Source organism: Rattus norvegicus, chromosome 17 (assembly GCF_021556685.1).
Source record: "Rattus norvegicus strain SHRSP/BbbUtx chromosome 17, alternate assembly SHRSP_T2T, whole genome shotgun sequence".
Classification (NCBI taxonomy): domain Eukaryota; kingdom Metazoa; phylum Chordata; class Mammalia; order Rodentia; family Muridae; genus Rattus; species Rattus norvegicus.
In genome coordinates this window covers 15,500,229-15,521,678 of record NC_141550.1, presented here as the reverse complement: position 1 = coordinate 15,521,678, position 21,450 = coordinate 15,500,229, and the positions used below count along the sequence as shown (strand labels likewise).

The 21,450-nt window shown below is 51.9% G+C and overlaps 1 protein-coding gene across 50 annotated transcripts in view; it reads right to left on the bottom strand.

Moving 5' to 3' along the window:
- Wnk2 (WNK lysine deficient protein kinase 2) overlaps positions 1-21,450 on the bottom strand; it is a 109,366-nt gene that overhangs the window by 35,367 nt on the left and 52,549 nt on the right. For all 50 annotated transcript variants that reach the window (NM_001443931.1, XM_087590433.1, XM_087590440.1 and 47 more), the window contains 7 exon segments: positions 2,449-2,988; positions 4,134-4,325; positions 4,714-4,869; positions 7,876-8,075; positions 11,144-11,435; positions 18,807-19,026; positions 20,202-20,290. In NM_001443931.1, coding sequence (NP_001430860.1) covers positions 2,449-2,988; positions 4,134-4,325; positions 4,714-4,869; positions 7,876-8,075; positions 11,144-11,435; positions 18,807-19,026; positions 20,202-20,290 — 1,689 coding nt within the window.

Genomic DNA, 21,450 nt, shown 5'->3' with positions numbered 1-21,450 from the left:
AGGCTGGAGGCAAGCCTGTGGGGCATTTTCTTAATTAGTGATCAAAGGGGAAGGGCTCAGCCTTTGTGGGTGGGGCTATCCCTGGGCTGGTGGTCTTGGGTTCTATAAGAAAGCAGGCTGAGCAAGCCAGGGGAAGCAAGCCAGTAAGCAGCACCCCTCCATGGAATCTGCTCCTGCCTTCAGGTTCCTGCCCTGTTTGGGTTCCTGTCCTGACTTCCTCCCGTGATGCAGAGTGATGTGGAAATATAAGACAGATAAACCCTTTTCTCCCCAAGCTGCTCTTGGTAATAGTGTTTTGCCATAGCAACAATAACCTTAACTGAGACTGTCAGCCAGATGGCTCAGTGGGTAAAGGCCTTGCCTTCAAACGTAATGATCCAAGCTTGATTCCTGGGACCCACATGATAGGAAGAGAAAAAGCAACTCCTGTGAGGTCACTCTACATGTGTACTGTGGCAACACATGAACAATTCCCCCTATTAAATGAATACATATCTGCTATTTGAAAAAACAAAAACAAAAACAAAACAAAACATAAAGCAGGCTGGAAGCAGTGGCTCAGTGTTTGAGCACACACTGCCTGCTCTTGCAAAGGACCCAGGTTTGTTTCCCAGCATTCATGTTGGGCAGTCACAACAACCCATAACTCCAGCTCTATAGGGATCCAATGCCTCCGTGGACACCTCCACTCACATACCTAGACACATAATTAAAAATAAAAATAAATCTTTTTTAAGATTAAAAATAAACCTCTAGAAGCTCTACTAGTCAATGGAAGAACCGCCTGATCTGTAGCAACCAGAGAGGCCAGCAGGAATGAAAAGGCGCAGAACACACAGACAGTGCCAGATCCTGCTCTCCTGCACACAGAGTTGCTGCTTAGCCCTCCCCGCCCCCACAGTCATCAGTGAGCTCAGCCGTTGACACCTCGTACTAGCAGCTCACTCAATGAGGACACAGGACCAACACATTTCTTCCCACCAGCTTTTTAGACAAATGTCTTCTGCTGGCCAATAAACACTCCTCCCACCCCCATCTCTCCAAGCACAAATGCCTCCAGAAATGAAAGAGCGAGATGTCGAATCGAGGGTGTTGTGTACACGCTCAGAGTGAGCGGCATAAAACGGAGCCATGTAGTACCTGACACCAGGCTGTTCCCCCTGCACCCTTCCCAGCAAAGCCAGAAGAAGGTGTTGGTCTGTGGTAGGGGACATGCCTCAGCTTCAGAGCTGTCAAGGCTTAACGCTGGGGGTGAGATCAGGTTGGGAGAATCTCTCAGGTGGGGAGAGGCTCAAGAGTGAGTGCATGGGGGTGGTGCCGCCAGGTGGAGAGAGTATCTACATTGGGTACCCAGTGGAAGACATCCAAGTGTAGAGGCCTCTAATGAAGGGACTCTGAATTCAGAGGGAGATCTAGGCCTGCTTTCCCTTCTCCTCACACAGATTTAAACAGACCAGACCAGACAGTCAAACATAAATGTCCTATGCAGGTGTGTGAAGCCACGTGGCAGGCCTCTTGCAGTGAGGCACCATCCCTACGTACCACAGCATCCATTCATAGTCAACCTGACCCACTGCGTGAGTCCCCGCCTGACGCCAGGGCAGATGAACGTCATCCTCCACCCGGCAGCTCAGAATCCTTAGACCCCCTTACTGCTGCTCTCTGCTTTGCTTCTCTTCAGATGGGAATGCACATTCTGCCTGGCTTTGGGGTCCGGGAAGGGTTAACTAGGGTACGTACAAGTCCCACAGAGGGGGCACTTCAGGCCAACAGGACGGCCAGCACTGGCAAGAGGCTGAGGGAATGCTCAGTCACAAAGCAGAGGTTGGGAAGGAGTGTGAAACACGCCAGCCTTCCTGATGCTCCAGTTCCCAAGGAGGCAGCAGTTGCTTCACACCGGCTCAGGCCTCTGTCTCCAACATTCTCTTCTAAGGAAGGCTAACCGGGTCCACTGAAGACGGCTTAGAGTTAAGAGCACTTGCTGCTCTTACAGAAGACCTGAGTTCAATTCCCTAGCACTCACAACTACCATTAATTCCAGTTACAGGGAATCTGACACCCTGTGCCAACCACAGACAGGTACAGATAGTACATTGCACACAGGTAGGCAAAGCATTCACAAGTGTAAAATTAAATACATCCTAGAAATGAGAGCGAATGAGAGCGAGAGCAAGAGCGAGAGAGAGAGCGAGCGAGAGAGAGCGAGAGAGCGAGAGAGAGAGAGCGAGAGAGCGAGAGAGCGAGAGAGAGAGAGAGAGAGAGGGAGAGAGAGAGAGGGGGGGGTTAGCCACAGGGCAGAACTGCCTCCCTGCCTGGTCCTCTGTGCCTCTGAGTCTAGGTCCTAACAGGAGCCATGGCCTTGTGACGGGAACAGCTCAAGCACGTCTTGAACCTGGCCCCAAGGATCTCGAGGCACCGAGTGTTAAGTCCACTCCCGCAGTGGATTACCTGGGTCCCTGAGGCAGCAGATGGAGCAGCCTGCTCAGGTAAATGAACAACACTGGGCTGGACAGACTGAGGAGGCACAGACGAGGCCAGCTGTGGAGGGGTGGCCCGTAAGCTCTGCACTGTGTGGTGGGGTGAGGGAGGGACGTCTCCAGGTACCATTCCTGGGAAGGCTGCTGGGTACACAGGCTGGGCTGGGATCTGGGCTGGGATCTGGGCCACTGCTGGATGGATGGACAGTGCGGCCACACCCTGCGGGGCCACGGCCAAGAGGGGGATAGCAGCTGGTGCGTTTGGCACGATGGTCTGACAGGGCACAGCCAGGGGTGCCCCAGGGGGGTGAGGCAGCTTGACAGCCTGCAGAGGCAGGGCCGGTGATGTGGGCAGGGGCGTTGTGAGGCTTGGCAAGATCACAGCAGGTGAGAAATACTGAGGTGGCGGCACAGGGGCCACGTTTGCAGCCGGCAGGTCAGCGAGGGTCTGAGGGAGGCCGTCGAGTCCTGCTAAGGGAGTGATGGGGGGAACCACAGGCATTTGAGGCATCTGGAAAAAAAGTATAGCCACGCGTTAGTCAAGCTGCCATCCGGGGGCTCGGACCGCAGCATCTGTGGGAAGTGACTCAGTCTCCCAAACCGGTGCTGCTGGTGAAGTAGTTCCTAGTTAGGTCGCTTGCCATAAGACATTACAAACACACTCAAGCAGAGCAGGAGACCCGCCTGCTGGAGGCATCCCGGGTACCAGCATGGAGAGGTCGGTGTGTCCAGATCTCCAATGGGCTGGCTGGTGGCTCTGAGGGAGTCAGACTTGTTCTCATGTGGAATCAGAACTTCAGAGCCCTTTCGTTTGGAAAGACCGAGACTATCAAAGCTACCAGGCTGGCCCAGTCACCAAGTTTCTCATCAGCCTGAAGTCTCATCCTGTGAAGTCCACGGAAGCCAGCCCCTTGGAGGGTTCTCAGCATAACCTTCTTTGATAGGTGAGGCAATTCAACTCCCTGTGGCATTTGGCTTTTCAACAGCATACAGTCCAGAACTGTTTGCTCTCTCCGTATCAGGTTGTACCTGACCTGGAGGGTTAAACACGTTGGCCTCCACAGCCACTCCCCTGAGTAGTGCTTCGTCTGCTTGCTCACAAGTATCATGTTAACTACACCTCTGTGCAATGATGAGGGCACACGAAACAAACCCGCTGTGCTGCAAGTGACAAGCAGTTAAATGACACCCGCAATGACAAACGCTCCTCTAGGAGCCAGTCTCAGCTGGCTTCTTGGAGCCCTGCAGGACAATCATCCAAAGCAAGCAGACAGCCACTATGCTCACCCAGTCGCTACAGAGAGAGCCTCGTCCTTGGCTTGGACCAACCCTTTCCCATCCTGGTTAGCAACCCAGTAATAATGTGATGACAGCTGCCTCACTCACTCTTTCAGGGACCCCCCCATCTACATCACTCACAGCCAGAGGGATCTCAGCCTGGGAGAGAGGTAAACCAGACAAAAGAGGCTATGCCCTGGTCCCTGCCCTGATCTGTTAGTCACAGGGGTCCTAAGCATGAGACCTACAATGCACAAGGTACGATACCATGCTGCTCTATCTATCTCCCTAGCCAAAGCTCCTGGTGACACGCATGGACAGACCCAGCCCATGGTGTGGAACCTCACCCCAGGGGAGCAGGCCGTGGGCCAGAGGTACCTGCGGAGGGACTTGAGCAAGAGGTTGTAGAGGTGGCTGTGGCATCTGGAGAGGCTTCAGCTGAGCAGGGGCCACTACCTGGGAGGTTGGAGCCAGGTATGGAGGCAAATGAGAGGGCACTGGCTGGACAGTGCCCATGGGCTGTGGGGCCAGGACCTGCGGCAGGGTAGGTGGCTGGGCCATTGGAAGAGGCTGGAGGAAGAGAAGGAAGCCTTGTGTTCCGACACAGAAGAAATCCAGTGCCCCTTGCACATGCTCGCACATGCTCACCTACACAGACGCTCCCCACATGATGCACACTCAGATTCACACGCACAGGGTCACATATACACACCCGCATAATTTCAAGACTGTTATGTTTTCACACACAACACACACGCACGTGCACACACACACACACACACTCATAACGTGTGCCTACATACAGTTCACACAAACACACGTAGATCCCCACACTCCTGCTAATTTGGAACTGGCTCCCAGAAAACATTACGGGTGAGCAGTCTTCCATCAGCAGGCCGTGCATTACGAACTACAGACCTCCCCCATTTAAGGAGATAAAATGAAGTGGTTCACTGACCTGCTGAACTGGGGGTGCTGGCTGGCTTGGGCCCGTGGGCACAGGGGTGCTGGGTGGTGGCAGCACAGGGGTGAAGCTCATGGAAGGCTCTGGAAAATGCTGCTGGAGGAGTGGAGGGCGGGCAGGGGGTGGCACAGGGCCCACTGATAGGCCAGGCTGCAGAGGATGCGGAGGCTACATTCAGCGGCTACTCTTGGCCCTTCTTTTCCCTGTGTCCAGCCCCCTCCCCACCAGGAACATTGTTCTGAGGAAGGCAACTCAGTGGAAGCCAAGTGTGGTGGCCCTGCAACACCATCGACAACACTGAAAGGCCACATGTGGCCACAGCTCCCAGTCAGGGATGTTCTAGAACGTAAGCCCCATGGAGCATTACTCAACTGTGTAAAAAGATCACCAGCACCGTAGACAGACTCTTTAGGATACAAGCTGTGGCCAGCTTATTACAGACATGATCTAGACAAAGAGGACGAGTCCCTATAGATAGTTCATGTTGTGGAGAGATATGAACACGTAGCCTGCGGCTATGGGGAAGGTACCAGCACACAAATGGGAGCAGAGCTAGCACAATGAAACCCTTGGTAAGGAAAGGGCCTCAGACTTAGCCACTAGGGGACAGAAACAGAGTCATACACAGGGAGGACACCAGTGCACGGAGCCAGCAAAAGGACAGGAAAGCAGTCCAAGGATGCTGAGGCTGACAGTTGTTGCTACTTTGTCAATATTTTGCAGGGTTCTTTGTTTTTGTTTGATATTTAAAAAAATTCATGGGCCTGGTGTTTGGCCTGCATGTCTATATTTATGTGTCACATGCATGCCTGGTAACCTGAGGAGGCCAGAAGCAGACATCAGACCCCATGGCACTAGAGTTACAGACAGTTATAAGCCACCATGTGAGTACTGGGAATCAAACCAGGTCCTCTGCAGTCCTGTATTACTATGTTTGGCTCTAAGTATCTTCACTCTGCAGAGAGAGGGTACATAGCACTCATGAGAAAACCTTTCTCCATAGTTTACAACAGGGAGGGTGTTGGCGGAGGAATGTCTGTGGGGGAGCACCTCTGAACACGAGTTCAGGGTTCAGAGGATGGATTGATGTCCACCACCCTTCAGCAGACTTCTCTGGGACATAGCTGGGTGGCAGAGGAGTAGGGATCTCCAAAACATCCCCTGGCTTCTCCTTTCCTGGTGCTCTAGGTAAGAATGTGGGGGAGTAGGTGTATTTGGGATCAAGTCTCAACGTGGGATTTACCTAAAACCATGGACAGGTGAGCTGGCCCCAACTCGACCAGGCCGGGACACACTGGGCTACTGTATGTGTCTCAGAAGCGACGGCAGGGCCTGGTGATCCTTGACCTCTGGTGGTCCTCCATTTCATCCTCTCCCTCCCACTCCTCCTCTTTCCTGCGCATTTCCCCCACTGAATCCCGGAGAAATACGGAGAGGTCAGGATGTACTGTCCACAGCACAGCCATCTTTCCTGCCTAAGTTACCTTTATGTCGGGAGGCAGGGAAAGAGGGCAAAGTGCTCTGGCCCCAAACTATAGCTCTGGTCTCTGCCCAGTCACCTGATTTACATGTAGAGGGTGACACTGACTGAATCAATAAAGACCCATAGGACAGAAGGGGCAAGGTGAGGATCAGGGCGCACAGTACATTCCACGGCCCAAGGCAGCCCTAACCGTGATTGGAAGGTATGAGAGAGGCAGGCAGGACATTTTGGCTCCACCCCAGCTAGGCAACCTTGTAAGAACAAGCCTCTGGAGTAGCAAGTCCTTTTATATGAGGTCTTCTGGCCATTTAAAACCAAACCTCATTTCATTTTGTTAAATGAATAAAATTGCCAATGTGTGCATCGCAGCAAATCCTGGGGCTCAGGGAAGCAGAGGCATACACAATCCAGTGTCGACTGCTTTTCCAAAAGGCTTGCAGGGCCTTTTCTAATTGCTCGACTCTATGTGGACATGGAGAAGAAAACCTGTGTGCTCAGAGGACAAAGGCCACACAGCAGAGTTCAGCCAGCGCCAAGAAGCTACCACAGAAGCCCAAGACTGTGACAACAGAGGCTACCAACATGGTGCAGCCCACCCTTGGTCCTAAACCTTCCTCTGAGGACTCAGCTGCGCTAAGGAGTGTGAAACAAGCATTTTCTTCAATGTTTAGAGAAAAGGCAGAAATCACAGGGCTTGCAATGCAAGCACAAGGACTTGAGCTTGAATCCAGAGCACACCTGTACTCTCGGTGGTGGGAGGCAAGGGGCAGGGAGCATCCTAGAGGCCTGCTGGCTAGCCAGGGAGCTCCAAATTCAGTGAGAGACCCAGTCTGAAAAAAATAAGGTACAGACTCTTGACACGGGTCTCTTGTCTCCATGTGTACATGCGAGGGTGTGTGCACATGCACACACCACATACACAAACACAGAATAACAGGCTCTGCCTGACCCCTCCCTCATGATCCACTTCCCAGATCAAGCACTGCCTATCAGGAGTTTTAGCAGCCTCTCTTGCCTTCTACAAATACTGAAAATGCCCCCCTGCTCCAACCCCATTTTCATCCCCCTGACTTATTACAGCTGCTGCTACCTGCGGGAGATATGCCAGGGAGTCTTGGGTATTCCCTAGCAGGCTGGGCAGTGGTAAAAATCCCGAGCTCCAGCTGCTGGTGGTACAGACCTTTGATCCTAGCCCTTGGGAGGCAGAGACAGGTGGATCTGGTCTACTGAGTGAGTTCCAAGACAGCTAGGGCTACACAGGGAAACCCTGTCTCAAAAAGCCAAAATAATAATAGTAATAATAATAATAATAATAATAATAATAATAATAATAATAATTCAAAGCCCCATTATCACAATGGATACAGTCCTGTGATCACTGGGATAGACTAGAAAGAATCCCAATGTGCCCGCATCATGCACCTGAGTGGCATGGGTGACAACCTAGGATAAGGCTGGTTGGTTCTATCATAGTTCCCTAACAATACCCTAAAGTCTGTTCCCAGACACTCCACATTGTCTATCCAGGAGTCCTCCTCAGCCTACATAGTTCTACATATCCCAGCAAAGATGGCCCTCAAGATACCCAAGGAGACGTGGCTGGGAACTGACCATACTTAGCACAGTCTAGACAAGAGGCCAAGAGAAAAGAGCAGGGGTGGTTCTCAACTTACCACAGCGGCTGGCTGCTGGAAGGCCCCTAGTTTAGGCAGGCTGTGTGTCAAGCCGGGCCCCTCACTCACAGGGGGGCTGCATACGCACGAGGCTGGGGTTGGAGCTGTGTCCACGAGGGAGCTGAGCACCATGCTATGCTGGCTGCTCTGGGAGTCCGAGTACACGGTAGAGCCCTGGCCACTGTCAAAGGTGCTGTCCGCTGGGGAGGACAAAGGTAGGACTTAGTGTGGACACCGCCAAATGCCGCATCCCTGATACTGCAGGCGAGTATAGTGGCTTGTTCCTAAATTTCTTCTGCAAGACCATCTGGGTTGTTTTCAGGAAGACTGTTTAAACTGTTAGACCTGCTACCAGCAGCGGGGGGGGGGGGGGGGGGAGTCACACCTGTGATCCCAACACGGTCTGATGCCAGGAGAGGCAAGGTTGGCTAGCCCCATCATTCCTGCCCACTCTGGTTTGCAGGTGTCGAGGCTGCCCTGCTCTGACGGTACTTGGCAAGGCAGCCTGCCCACATGGTCAGCCAGTGAATGAAAACCGGAAACCCATCTGAAACAGCGCTTTGAGGTTATGGCTTACAGCTTCCAAAAGCCACAGGCTTTAAAGCTCGCCACCAAAACACCAAGCTATTTTCACGGGGGCCGTGCTTCAGAGTGAGTACTCTGTCCACGGATAACTCAAGCCAAGTGTGGGGAAAGTCCTGATGGTTCTGCACTAACAATCTTTCCAAAGAGTGATCTTAACCTAAGAAGACAAGGAATGCTGAGGTTTAATTGTGCAAAACCAATTACACAGGCAGCTCTGGTTTTAAATGAGCCAACGGTTCATTAGAGCGACCACTTCTACCTACATGGTCGGGAGGGAGGGGAGAGGGAGAGAACGCAGGGGGAGAGGGAGGTGGGGAAGAAGAAGGAGGTCCTCCCACTAACAAGACTCAAGAGGCACAGCTCCAGACGTGTGTGACACTTGAAATAGTGCAAGTAACTTGTATAGATTACATGTTTAATTACAATTTCACTTGGTTTACCCCCCTACACACACCCACACATTAGTTGTGCTGTCTTGGTCCTCAACATGTGGCAGCAGAAGCCACCTGCTCCGGTCAGTTGGGACTGCTGGGGAAGAATCGTGAAAGCTGATGTGGTGTGGTATTGCCCAACACGAATGTGTGCTCTGTGATCCTGTGTGGGCAATGTGTGATCTGGAGTCTTTACCGGCCACTGTAAAACTCTCACAGCTGGTGAGAAAATGAAGACAAAAGGCAGAGCAGCGTGCAGAAGGGCATTTGAGGATGCTGCCCATTGCTAAATATATTTATATATATTTATATTTATATATGTAGTTTTTAGAGACAGGGTTTCTCTGTATAGCCCTGGCTGTCCTGGAACTCACTTTGTAGACCAGGCTGTCCTCGAACTCAGAGATCTGACTGCCTCTGCCTCCTGAGTGCTGGGATTAATAGCAGGCACCACCACCAGCAGCCAGTGAGTATATTCATATATACATCTCCACATATACAGTCCCATGTGTGGAGGTGCATGCATGTGTGAATGTGTGTATACGTATGTCCATGTGAGTACAGGGGTAAGTATGACATACGATATATGTGTGGGTCTTTACGTCCATGGATTCTCTCATGTAAGGGTATGTACACTGGGTATGCACCTGTACATATATGCTCTGTGTGTGTGTGTGTGTGTGTGTGTGTGTGTGTGTGTGTCCACATGTAGATGGGCACATATAGACCCATGGAAGAACAGTTAAAAGACGTGGCAACATCTGCAGCCTCTGGGAGGACAAGTGATTTTCCTGAACACCCTTAGGGGTTTAAAATTCTGAAAAATATGACTGTATCATCTATTTTAAAGAAAATACAGTAAGTGAGCGGAATCCCTTTGCAAAGTCACACATATGGCCTCAGTGCTGAGCCCCCTCTGTGTCCCAAGCCACTTAGGAAGGGTGGTCTGTTGGCAGAGAATTCCTACGCTTGACATGAACTGATCGCCTACCCTCCATCTCTATGGGACACTTCCACATTGGGTCGCCATGACCTTCAGCATCTGACCACAATGGGGACATTGTTTTTAGGTCTCAAGCTGGATCTCTCCGAAGTACAGCGCACAGAGCTCAGCGTGGGGTGAAACAAACCGTGGGCAAAGGACTTCAAAGTGAGGGCCGCTCATTTGCATGTAAGTAAGTCTTCTTGGACGACTCTGTTTGAGTCGGAACGAAGGGGGCTGCATATTAAATAAACAGGGCCTCAGTCTTTCCACATGAACAGCCTCGAATATTGGTCTGGGCAGGTCACTGGGCCCTGCTGATCTGTTCCAGGCTGGTTCTCAGAGTGGGCAAAGCCATGTCTCCTGCCTCAGCTCATTGCTGAAGTTTCAGACATAGAAGGTGAAAAGGACACTGGCTGCCTATCCTGAAACTTACTGGAGCCTCTCAGGATGGCCTCTGGTGAAGCCTGCATCCAATCCACCCCGAGAGAAACAACCCTTTGAAAGTGGACAAACGCTCTCAGAGGTTTCTACTGAGAACAGAGGCAGAGATGGACAATCCCGGTGATAAACACTCCAAGCCAAGACAGCCACCACTTGGTCCCCTGCACAGTCGTTCCCCACCCCGGCCCCACCCCCAGAGACTGGGCAATGGTACTCCCCTTAGCCTTTGTATGCCTCCATGAGGCCAGGACTGCTCCTCTAAGAAAGAATAAAGAACCCGCTACCAGTCCACAGAGCCACAGGCGAAAATTGCTCCCTCAGACCCTACAAGGTCAAGAACGTGACTCGGGAAGCCGGACTCCAGCGCTCCTTAACCCTCTGATCACAAGTCACTGGGGGAACGCAGGGGGAGCACAATCCTTTTCCTGAAACAATCATCCTGCAGGGTAGAGGGTGGGAACGAGCCTGGACTGGCTAAGGAATCGGGACATGTGTCCTAGCACCTGGGGGCCATCTGCTAGCCCTATAACCCCAGGACACACTCTCTTAAAAGATCACCATGTGCCCTGGCACAAGGTAGCTAGCAGGAAGTGAGCCTGGAACAGGAGACCAAAGCCTAGACAAAGCTTCAGGGAACCACTTACAGCTGGAAGCAACAACCCAGCCACCTGAGGACAGGCAGGAGCTCCCTGAGAACCTGCCTTTCTCACAGAGTGCTATAATAAAAGGTGAGGACTCTGTTTTGCTTTGCCCTAAAACTGTTTATGCTGGTAGGGATGGGAGAAAGAACACAGCTGCCCACGGTGACCCCATGCCATATACTCACAGGCTAAGGAGGTAACGCTAGCTGGCAAGGTAGGGGGCAGGAGATGCTGGTCCGCCTCAGGCTCCTCAGGTTCTGGCTGTCCAGGCTGCCCGCTCTGTGCATGGTAGGTCACCTGGACCTGCAGGGGTGCTGGCAGACCCCTGGCCTTGTCAGGGCTGCCTGTGTCCTTTGGCTCCTGAGACTGCAGTGCAGGCCAGATCCTCTCACGACGCCATTGAATGAGTGCTACCCGGTCCCGGATGGACTTGGCCACAATCTTCACATCACTCTCATGGAAAAATCCGGAATCAATCTGCGAAGGCAGACACATGGTCAAGTGTCTTGGGGATCAACCATCCTGCATGCATCCCATACACAGTCAGACACATCCTACTGCTTACGATCACCCCTGCCCTAGCCCTCAGGTCTGTCTCCTTAGCCACCTCAGGATCTTCACTCTTGGACATTTACAGGCTCCGGTTTGTGGGATGGCAGCTCACGTCCAGCAGGTATTCAATGATCCTGTAAACCCGACCATCCGGGAAGGAGGAGGCCCATTCGGTCATTGTAAAGCAGTATGGGGAACACTTGGGCCTGACAAGATCCTAAGCTCCCTTTATCAGCAGAGCATTTCAGGACCTCCAGGGAAACACAGCGAGCTCACTGGGAACTTCTGTGGCAAAGCCACTTCCTGAGACAGACCCCCTATTACGGTCGAACTGCAGGAGCTGACTAGGACTCACAAAAAGCTGGGATTAAATCCCTTTCCCTCATGAAGACTATGGTTCTAAGAAAACTGAGCAGGGATGCTTAGTGGTTAGGAAAGCTAGAGATCTATCACCAGCACCCATGATAGGTGGCTCACAACCACCAGTTAGTAATTCTAGCTCTAGGGGATCCACACCCTCTTCTGGACTCTGTGAGCACTGCACAACTGTGTCTATTACCACGACCACTACCCCACCCCCCAATACACATAATCTAAAAATAAATCTTTTTTTTAAAGAAAGAAATAACAGATATTAAAAAGAAAAAGGCCAGGTTTCACTGTTCATCCCTAGCTGGCATGAACTCACTATGTAGACCAGGCTGGTCTTGGCTGTGGAATGGACCCTGGTACCACAGAGTCCCTGACTATTAGTAAAATAGCCATGAACCCAGAGGCGCACGGATGGCCTTGTAGGTGAGTGGGCAGCTAACTTGTCTCCATGCTGTATCTGACCTTTAGGTCCTGAAACAAGGTCCACAGTAGGTCACAGGAAACCAGAGCTGCCACTGCTCAAGGGCTCAGGGCCGGGCAGGAGAAGAAGGAAGATAAGCCAGAACTGCCTGGACACACTCAGGGAAGGACAGGGACGTGCAGAATGACACGGGAGCTGGTACTGGGGCAAATCCAGGACCATCAGAACACCAGAATGAGTGGCAACACGGTGATGCTTTAAATCCCGGCATGCAGTCTGCATAAGCAGTTTGCAGACCACACGTGAGGACAAGAGGGGCAGGGTACCCCATGGAATCAGGTTGGGAGGTATGAAGGGTCCCCTCAGCCTTCTATTTCTTCCTTTCCATGACTGCTCTGTGCATCTGAGTCTCCCCTTATCACTCCCGCCAACACACACCCCGTTTCTCTCAGGCATTACTGTGCTGGGTGAGATCACATCATGAGCTATTCTCCACAGAGACTCAGGTCCTCTGCTACATGGTCTGCCAGCCCTGACTGACTGTACCTCATGAGAGGCTGTAAGTCATCCCTTTCCCCCAACTTGAATGAGCATCTGGGCGCTATGGCCGGGGTAATCTGCTGTGAAAATAGGCACAGCTAAAAAGAACTGTGCTGTGTTGTCTCAGAGCAAGTACTCGACACAATGGGATGAACAGAAACAGCACCCCAGGCAGGCCACGGTGACAAAGTGGCCCCTTCTGTGAGAGTCCTGAGAAAGCATTGCCTACCCGCCTACCCCCAAAGGGGCATCTGAGCTCTTCCCAAGTGTCAGGCCACAGAAGACAGAGGACTGAAATGCCTGGGAGTCCTGTGATAGTGGCCTAGTGCTTGGACACCAAGAACCCAAGGGTCCCGAGGAATGGCGGTGGCATACTGATGGCATTTTTGATTCTGGTGCATAGGAAATAACAGACAGGAATGTACTCAGGGTGAAGGGTGCTAGGCAGCAAGCAGCTCACACTCAAAATAGGATGTGGTGGGGGTGGGAGCTGCTCTCTGTAACACCGTCCAACTGCCCAGGGGGGTTGTCCAGATCATTTCAAAGCAGTTTATTATGAGAGACAACTCCGCTTGTCGGAAAGATCCCCCACGGAAATCTCCCAGGTGAAGGCCTTGCTGACTGCCAGATCATAAGCTGGGCATGTGGCCAAGGAGAGCGTCAGGCGAGGGGGGCCAGAGGACACAGAATCTTCTGTGGGATCTGCCTACTGGCACATGGGGGCCTGCGGTTCAGCCACCACCTTGGTGGGGAAACTTCCCACCAGCAGGACATTCCTCACCCCAGGAGAAGACCAGAGAAGGGTCTTTTTCTGTCCTTACAACCTGGAGCAGGCTCTTTCCAGAGAAAGAAGGACCAGGACTGACCCAAGTCAGTTGTTGCCTAGAATGAGTGGCCCCAGGCAGGTGTAGTAATTATCACTAATCCTAGGAGAGGTCTACAAAGGTGGCCCAAGCACAACCACATGGTCAGGGACGTCCTTCAGGTCTCAGGTGACCTCCGTCCACATTAAAGACAGTTGGCTATTTCTGCCATTTGCAGGATGCTTGTCCTAAGGCTCCATGACTCTCCTGGGCAAGGCCTACCCAACCACCTTGCACACACACTATGGTTATTCCCACTTTCTGTAATGCTTCAGCCATCCCCAGGATGGGCCTAACTTCCTGCAGTGCAGGACCATACAGAACCTGCCTTGTTTAACCTCACTCTGCCACGCTGACCTGCATCTGCCCCCTACAATCCAACTTCATCCTCATCCCCTTCTAGGTGGGTCCAGAGGGTCTCATCTGGATTCTAGGGTGTCTGTGGCACCTCACATTTCTGTAGCCTCAGGAGTCTAGGGTCTTGCCAGACAGTGACTCCTACTATAGCCTAGGCCCAGGGAAGGGCTGATGACCTAGACAGTATGACTGGGAAGTCTCTAATATACAAGATGTAGAAGGGCAAAGACGGAACCTTGACAGGCCTCCTGGGACCCAGAGCCCATTCTGAGGCTCTGTCAGAGAATGGCAGAGCTATGAGATGTGTGTGGCTGCTCACAAAAGAGAGCCCTCACAGGGAGAACGGGGGGGGGGGGGCTTTCAATTTGCCATGTGTGGTAACTGAGCTTGGCAGAGTGGGAATCACATTGGTGGTATTACTATCATCATCATCATCATCATCATCATCATCATCATCATCATCATCATCATCATTGTTTGGATTTTTGAGACAGGGTTTCTCTGTGTAGCTCCAGCTGTTTTGGAACCTGCTCTGTAGACCAGGCTGGTCTTGAACTCAGAGATTCTCCTACCTCTGCCTCCTAAGCGCTGGGATTAAAGGTGTGTGTGTGTGTGTGTACCACTATCATCTGATACTTATTATTATTCTTTAAGAAGACACAAGTCATGTCCTTTCTACACGGATGACCCTTTCATGGACGATAGGCCTCATAATGGAAAGAAAGTGCAAAAGAGAGGTAAGAGGAGAAGGTGGGAAGGAAGAGGAGAGATTCAGGGGAGGGTGCTGGGCCCAGGACTTCCCTAGAACTGACTCAGGGACATAGCCTGGGAGTTCAGCCAAATAGCAGGGACCAGCTGAGGTGACTCACCTACGATGGCCCTACCCTGCAGGAAGCCCTGTCCTTCTCTTCCCTATGACAAGCAGAGGTAGGGTAGAGCCTTGGGTGTCAAATACTTAAGAATCAGTTAAGTAACATCCAGGGAGGGTGCGAAGGGTGTGCTTGGGTTTAGGACACTGAGCCTTTCAGGGAACTGAAATCAAACCGGGCAGCTGAGGTCTGGATGAAGCCAGACACTCAGAATCTCCCTGTCAGGGATACTGAGCCTCACCCTGAAAGCAGCACTCAGGATGCAAGCACTCACGCTGGGCCCAACACCCCCTTACCACATCTTACCCATCCTGTAGCCACTGATCCCGACGCTGGGCTCCCACATCCCTCATGCCCTACCTGGCCCGGTGCAGAGCAGGCTGAATCACTTCTGTAGTGCAGCCCTGGCCTCATTTATGAAGGCAAGTATGGCGGTTGGAATAGGTATGGATCCCAGAGACTCATGTGTTGAATTGCCCAGAGGGAGTGGCACTATCAGGAGATGTGGCCTTGTTGGAGCAGGTATGACCTTGCTGGAGGAAGTGTGTTGCTGTGAGGGTGGGTTTTGAGGTCTCCTGTGATCAAGCTATTCCGAGTATGGTACACAACCCCCTTTTGTTGCCTTCGGATCAGGATGTAGAACTCTCAGCTCCTTCTCCGGCACTATGGCTGCCTGGATGCTGCCATGCTCCCACCATTATGATGATGAACTAAAGCTCTGAATTGTAAGTCAGCCTCAAGTAAACATTTTCCTTTATAAGAGTTGCCCTGGCCATGGTGTCTCTTCATAGCAATAAAACCCTAAGATGGCAAGAATGTTATATTACACGAAGAGATTCTGCCATGTTAAAACCACAATGACCAACCATAATCCCCATTCTTACCCTCTGGAAGCTCCAACACTCTCCTTATGAGCCCAGTACGGTGAGGCTTCCCCAGGACTCATTCAACTGAGATCAGGAGACTCTCCCTCCTCCCAAGATTCCTCCTTCCCAGTTCTGGGATTTCCCCAGACCCCGTACCAATGACCAGCACAGTGTCCACAACACGCTCTCAGGAAGCGGTTGACACTGAACTTCAGCGGCTACACCACTGTCTGTACCTCACACAATGTTTACTGTTCGTAATAAAAAAGTATGGAGACACGGCTGTTAACATCAGCGAACAGCAGTGTGTGCTGGTAACCAGCCGAATGCATACACGGTCGCTCTTGATGACTGAATTGGAAAAGCACACCGTGTACCACGTACAGTCATGGCTTCCACTGTGAGCCGTGGGGGCCCTCCGAGAAGCACGGAGCTAAAGAGCCCCCAGGGGAGGTGTTCAGAGCAGAAGCTCTTCTGGCTGAGATGGGGTTGGAAGCAAGCTTTGTGAAAGTGGGTCAGCCTGGTCACCTGGCCACTTTGTGGGTCTTGGGATGATGATACGGCCGCCCCCAGAGAAGCCAGCCTAGACTCTCGCCCAGCAACAGCATGTCACATCCATCCTCAGCCTTATTGTGTCACACACAACTGCTGCGCAGGGAAGACAGCCCTGGGGAGCACACTGGCAGCCCGTGGATGTCCCCCCCCCCCCCCAGGAAGCTGGAAGTGAGGCCCTGCACTCAGCTGTACTTCAGAAGGCCATGGAGAGAGGGTTCACCAAGATCACTCTATCCTGTAGCTCGGGCATCAGGACCACTTAGCAATCTTACCCTAGCGGGACCTAAGGCCACCGAGTATTTCCTTTCTACCTCAGCTCCCTAGGAGTTGTGGATGCTGAGGCCGTGCTGCCAGGCGGCTCCTCCCTTCTGGCACTGACCTCTGCGAAAATTTACCCTTGCCCACCATGTGCTGTGGGCCACATGTTGTAGACATGGCTTGGTCTTAAGAGGGAACCAACACGGGCTGGAGAGATGGCTCAGTGGTTAAGAGCATTGACTGCTCTTCCAGAGGTCCTGAGTTCAATTCCCAGCAACCACATGGTGGCTCACAACCATCTGTAAAGAGATCCGATGCTCTCTTCTGGTGTATCTGAAGACAGCTACAGTGTACTTATATATAATAAATGAATAAATCTTTAAAAAAAAAAAAGAGGGAACCAACACAAGGCTCATGGAGCCCCTCTCTTCCGGCTATGAGGACTCGCACAGGCCAAGGCATCACTACCCAGCCCTACAGGGACAAGTCCACTTCTGTCTGAAGAACCAAGGAACACACCATGCCATGCACTTGGGACTTATATTTTCAACAAATGTGTTCTATCCAGTGAAAAGCTCATTGAGGAATTGGGTATAGTAGTTGCAGGCCTATTATCCCAGCTTCTTGGGAAGTTGAGACAAAAGCATCAAAACTCTAGGCTTCTCTAGGATACAGGGTGAGTTCAAGGCCAGCCTAGACAACTTAGTGAGAAGGGTCTCAAAATAAAATGTCAAAAGACAGGGCTGTGAATGTAGTAGAATACTTGCCTAGAATGTCTAAGGCCCCGGGTTTAATCCCTAGCACTGGTGGTGGTGGGGGGAGTAAAATTAGAGAGAGGACTGAGATACACTTTAGTGGTAGAGCGGCTCTGGGCTTAGTCCCCAGTACCACCAGGAAAAAAAAAAACAACAACAAAGAAAACTGTTTATTTTAAAATAAATTTGAAAGGACAACACTTGTGTGACAACCATGGGTCAGGCTGCCACCTCAGATGAGCTGTTGGCTCGTGTCTGCTATCTTCCCTCTAGATATTAGCAGCATCCTGACTTCAATTTGCCACCCTCTTCACTGCAACATGGAGGGCCTTTCTGAACTCCTGTCCCCTGTGGTATGGGGACAGACACAGATACATACACACAGACACACAGAGAGAGACACACACACACAGACACACACACACAGACACACACAGACACAGACACACACAGACACACACACACACAGACACACACACACACACACAGACACACACACACACACACACACACACACACACACACACCCCTTCCCTCAGACCCTGAGTAGCATGTCAGTAGAACAAGTTTGTAATGAAAATGCCCATGTTGTTCAAGAGTCACTCACCTCCGATGGCACTGAACCCTTGAAATGTGGCCAGTGAGACTAAGTTTTACACTTAATTAAAATTTAAATTTATTAAATTTTAGTAGGCACTTGTAAGTCACCTCTACTAATTTTGATGGTGTTGGCCTAGAAAACTGAGTAGAATAATCCAGTATGGCATCCAGGCTCTAGAAATGCCTATGCCGTGGCTATTCTCTTAGATGCTAGGACCTTACAGTGGTGCTGCAGGGCCTGGACCAGCGCATAGGCCTGGGCCACTCCTTGCTGTGGAAGGGTTGTTCTGCTCCTTCTCCTACCCTGTTACCCCAGTGGGCTCAGTGTCTCCTCCTGAGGCCCAATCTGATATCTCAAGCAGGAAAGGGTCACCCTGCTCACCACAGACAGGAAGTGGGGCACACCTGTGCTCGTCCATAACCTTTCAAGATGGTGAAGTACCAGAGTCCAAAACAACATGAGAGATGTCCAAAGAAGGAGAGGCGCATCTCATGTTCAAAGCCGCAGCCCTGCGGCGGCGAGACTGGCACGAGTTTGGTTAAGGCAAGCAAGGCCCTTCCCTCTCCCCACTTTCCCACTGGATTCCTTCCCTAATGTGCCCCGATGATGCTTGATTCCTAGGTCCTGTGCAAGCTCAATTCCTCACCCTCATGCCACTGTACACACTGAACCCCACAGGAGAGACCGCCTCCCTCGTTACTGCCCCTGAGCCTCCCGCGCCCCTACCATCCCTCTGGGGTAAGTCCACTTCTGGAAAAGCAATCGATTTGTGATTTTTTTTTTATTAACCCAAACTGGCCGCTGGGTAGTCTGGGCCCCTTTTTGTGTACATTACTTACCATTTCTTGGGCCACCTCGTCGGGGGTCTCCTTCTCCAGGTCAAAGGTAAACTCTATCGCTCCATTGTCTTTGGGCTTGCCCTTCAGCTTCTTGGGGTCTTCTACCCAAAGCCGCAGGGCTATGGTAGACTTCCTGCCATGGTCCTCCTCTGCAAGTTCCACCCGGACGCCCGTGTCTTCCGCGAAGAAGGCGTGGCTCAGCAGGTCCTTAATCTCGTACCTGGAGGGAGAGTGGCTCCCAGGCAGGGCTCAAGGGACAAGGGGGTTCCAGACCCATCTACAGGCACGGCATCAGGTCACCGCCCAGCACACTGTGCAGGTTATGCTAGGAAGTTCTCGCCCTTCGTTTCCGGTTGGCAGGCTCTGCCCGCAAGGGTAGGACACAGGTGTGCACACTAGCATTCCCTAACTCCCGGGAGACGCTGAGCGATTATAACCTGAAACGCGCTCATTGCACTGTGCTCTAAGACTGCTTCCTACCCCAATTACAAAGAGAAACCACACTCTGTACCAGGCCACCTGCTCGGCAAGGAGAAACAGACTCCGCTGAGGTAGAGTCTTCAATCCTCATAAGGGACTCCTGGCTCGGGGAGGATGAGAGGAAATAGAACCCAGGGTTCCTGCAGCAGTGAGGTTAGTAGAGAACGTCTCTCGGGAAGAAGGGGTATGGAAGAATGAAGGTGGGCAGATAGGAAGATAAACCTTTGCTAGACCTATGGATCTGGAGCCATAACCCAGCCATAGGAGGCTCTGCCCAGGGGCCAGGTCATCTAGCAGCTAGGTGTTGCTATACGATCACTTCCAGGTACCCAAACACAGGTCCCTAACCTGTGTCTGGTATGCTCTCTAGTGAAAATGCAACCCAGCATCCTTTGCCCTAAGCCTGGCTTCTTCTGGACATCATGCTGATGGCAAAGAAGGCTGCCCATCCCTCTCTACTTCTGAGAATGTCATGTGGATGGCTGGGTGCATCCCAGTTTGTTTTATGGGCAGTAAGCTACAAGCTATCCCTAGCTTCCTGGTTGTCCAGCTTGGACATCCAGTTCTGTTTTTGAAGAGGAACTGGCTTTATAGAGCCACTGAGGGATCCAGAGGTGAAATCTGTGGGCTAAGATGTGACCGGAACAAGTACATTACTACGGTGTACAGCCTGCTATTCAAGGAGGGACAGAGAAAAGGCCTGCGTTCCCAGCACTTCAGACTGGATTAGGGGAGCCCGTCTCTGGAGCCAGGGAAGGGTGTGGGCCCTACACTGCTCACAGCAACTCACAAGCCTGGTGTCACGTAGCCTGAGCCCGTCTGCCTGACCTGGGAAGGCTGCATGGAGAATGCCACCCTAAATGCCAGCTGGACCAACATCAGCTGGAGAACACCGGAGCACAGCCTGCGGCTCACCTCTCCTCTTTGTTCTTGCAGATGCACTCTCCGATGATCTCCTTGATCTCAGGATCATGCACCTTCTCAAAGCTGGCCGGCTTGATGCCCTGAGGAGAACAGAACAAAGTTACCTGGCACCACCCAGAGCTGGAGGCACTGTGGACACCCTGGTGTATCCCACGGCTCAGCTCGCTACCCAGGGCAATTCCTAGCCTGAGGCCTGGGACCCATCGGAGCCTGGGCCTCACTGAGGTGAGGGCAGGGGCTGTGTTCTGGGGAATTCTGGGAAGGGAAGAGTGATAAAGATCCTAAAAGTCTGCACTCTCCTCCAGCCTTTGCTTAAAACCAGGATGAGCACCGAGACAGCACTACCGATCTGGGCAAAGAATCAAGGAGCTGTAGGCTGAGGCACGGCTACAACCTACACAGAGCAGGGAGGCCGTGACAGTGCAGCATGTGCCGCTCAAACAGAAACTACTAGAAACGCTAGGAGGCGAGAAGACAGGGCTTCTCACTGGGCAGAAAGGCCGGGCAAGAGAAATGAGAGCACGCTGGAAGCTAGAGACAAGGGGGCAGGGGTAAGACTCATCGCAGCTGTGAAGGAGTCACCAAAATTCTGGTGATGAGCAGAAATTATAGATACAAAGAAACCAGAACATAATAGATACAATTATAGATACAACCAACCAGAAATGGAAACCTCGCAGGTCACACGTGCTGACTGAAAGACAAGACAACAGAAGCTGCGGGGCATAGAGCAGAGAGACAAATGGAGGCACAGCTCTCTGTCCCCTTGTCCTTTGAATTTGTGACATTAAGGAGGTACAGGCTGGCACATAACACACATATTAATTAGGCCACCAGAACAACAGGACGGTGAGCACTGAAGGAGAATAAGACAGACTTAGACTGAAACGATGGCTCGGGCAGTCGAAAGATCACTGCAAACACGTGGGCCTATAAACCTGGTGCCCGGCACTCACTTCACTGCCAGGTTCGATGCCGTGCGCTTGGAACCCCAGCACTGGGAAAGGCAGAAGTCAGGCAGGTCCCAGGACACACTGGCCAGACAGTCTCGACAAAATGGTGACTTCTACAGCTCTAGGTTCAGTAAAAGACCTTTCCTCCAAAGTAACGTGGAGACTCGACTGAGGAAGACACCTTGGTAACTTGTGGGCCCCACACATGGCCTGCACAGGGAGGAAGCCTCCGTTCTCTAAGCTCTTCCCTTCAGCACAGGGTCAGTAGCCAATGTTCCTCTCACTCA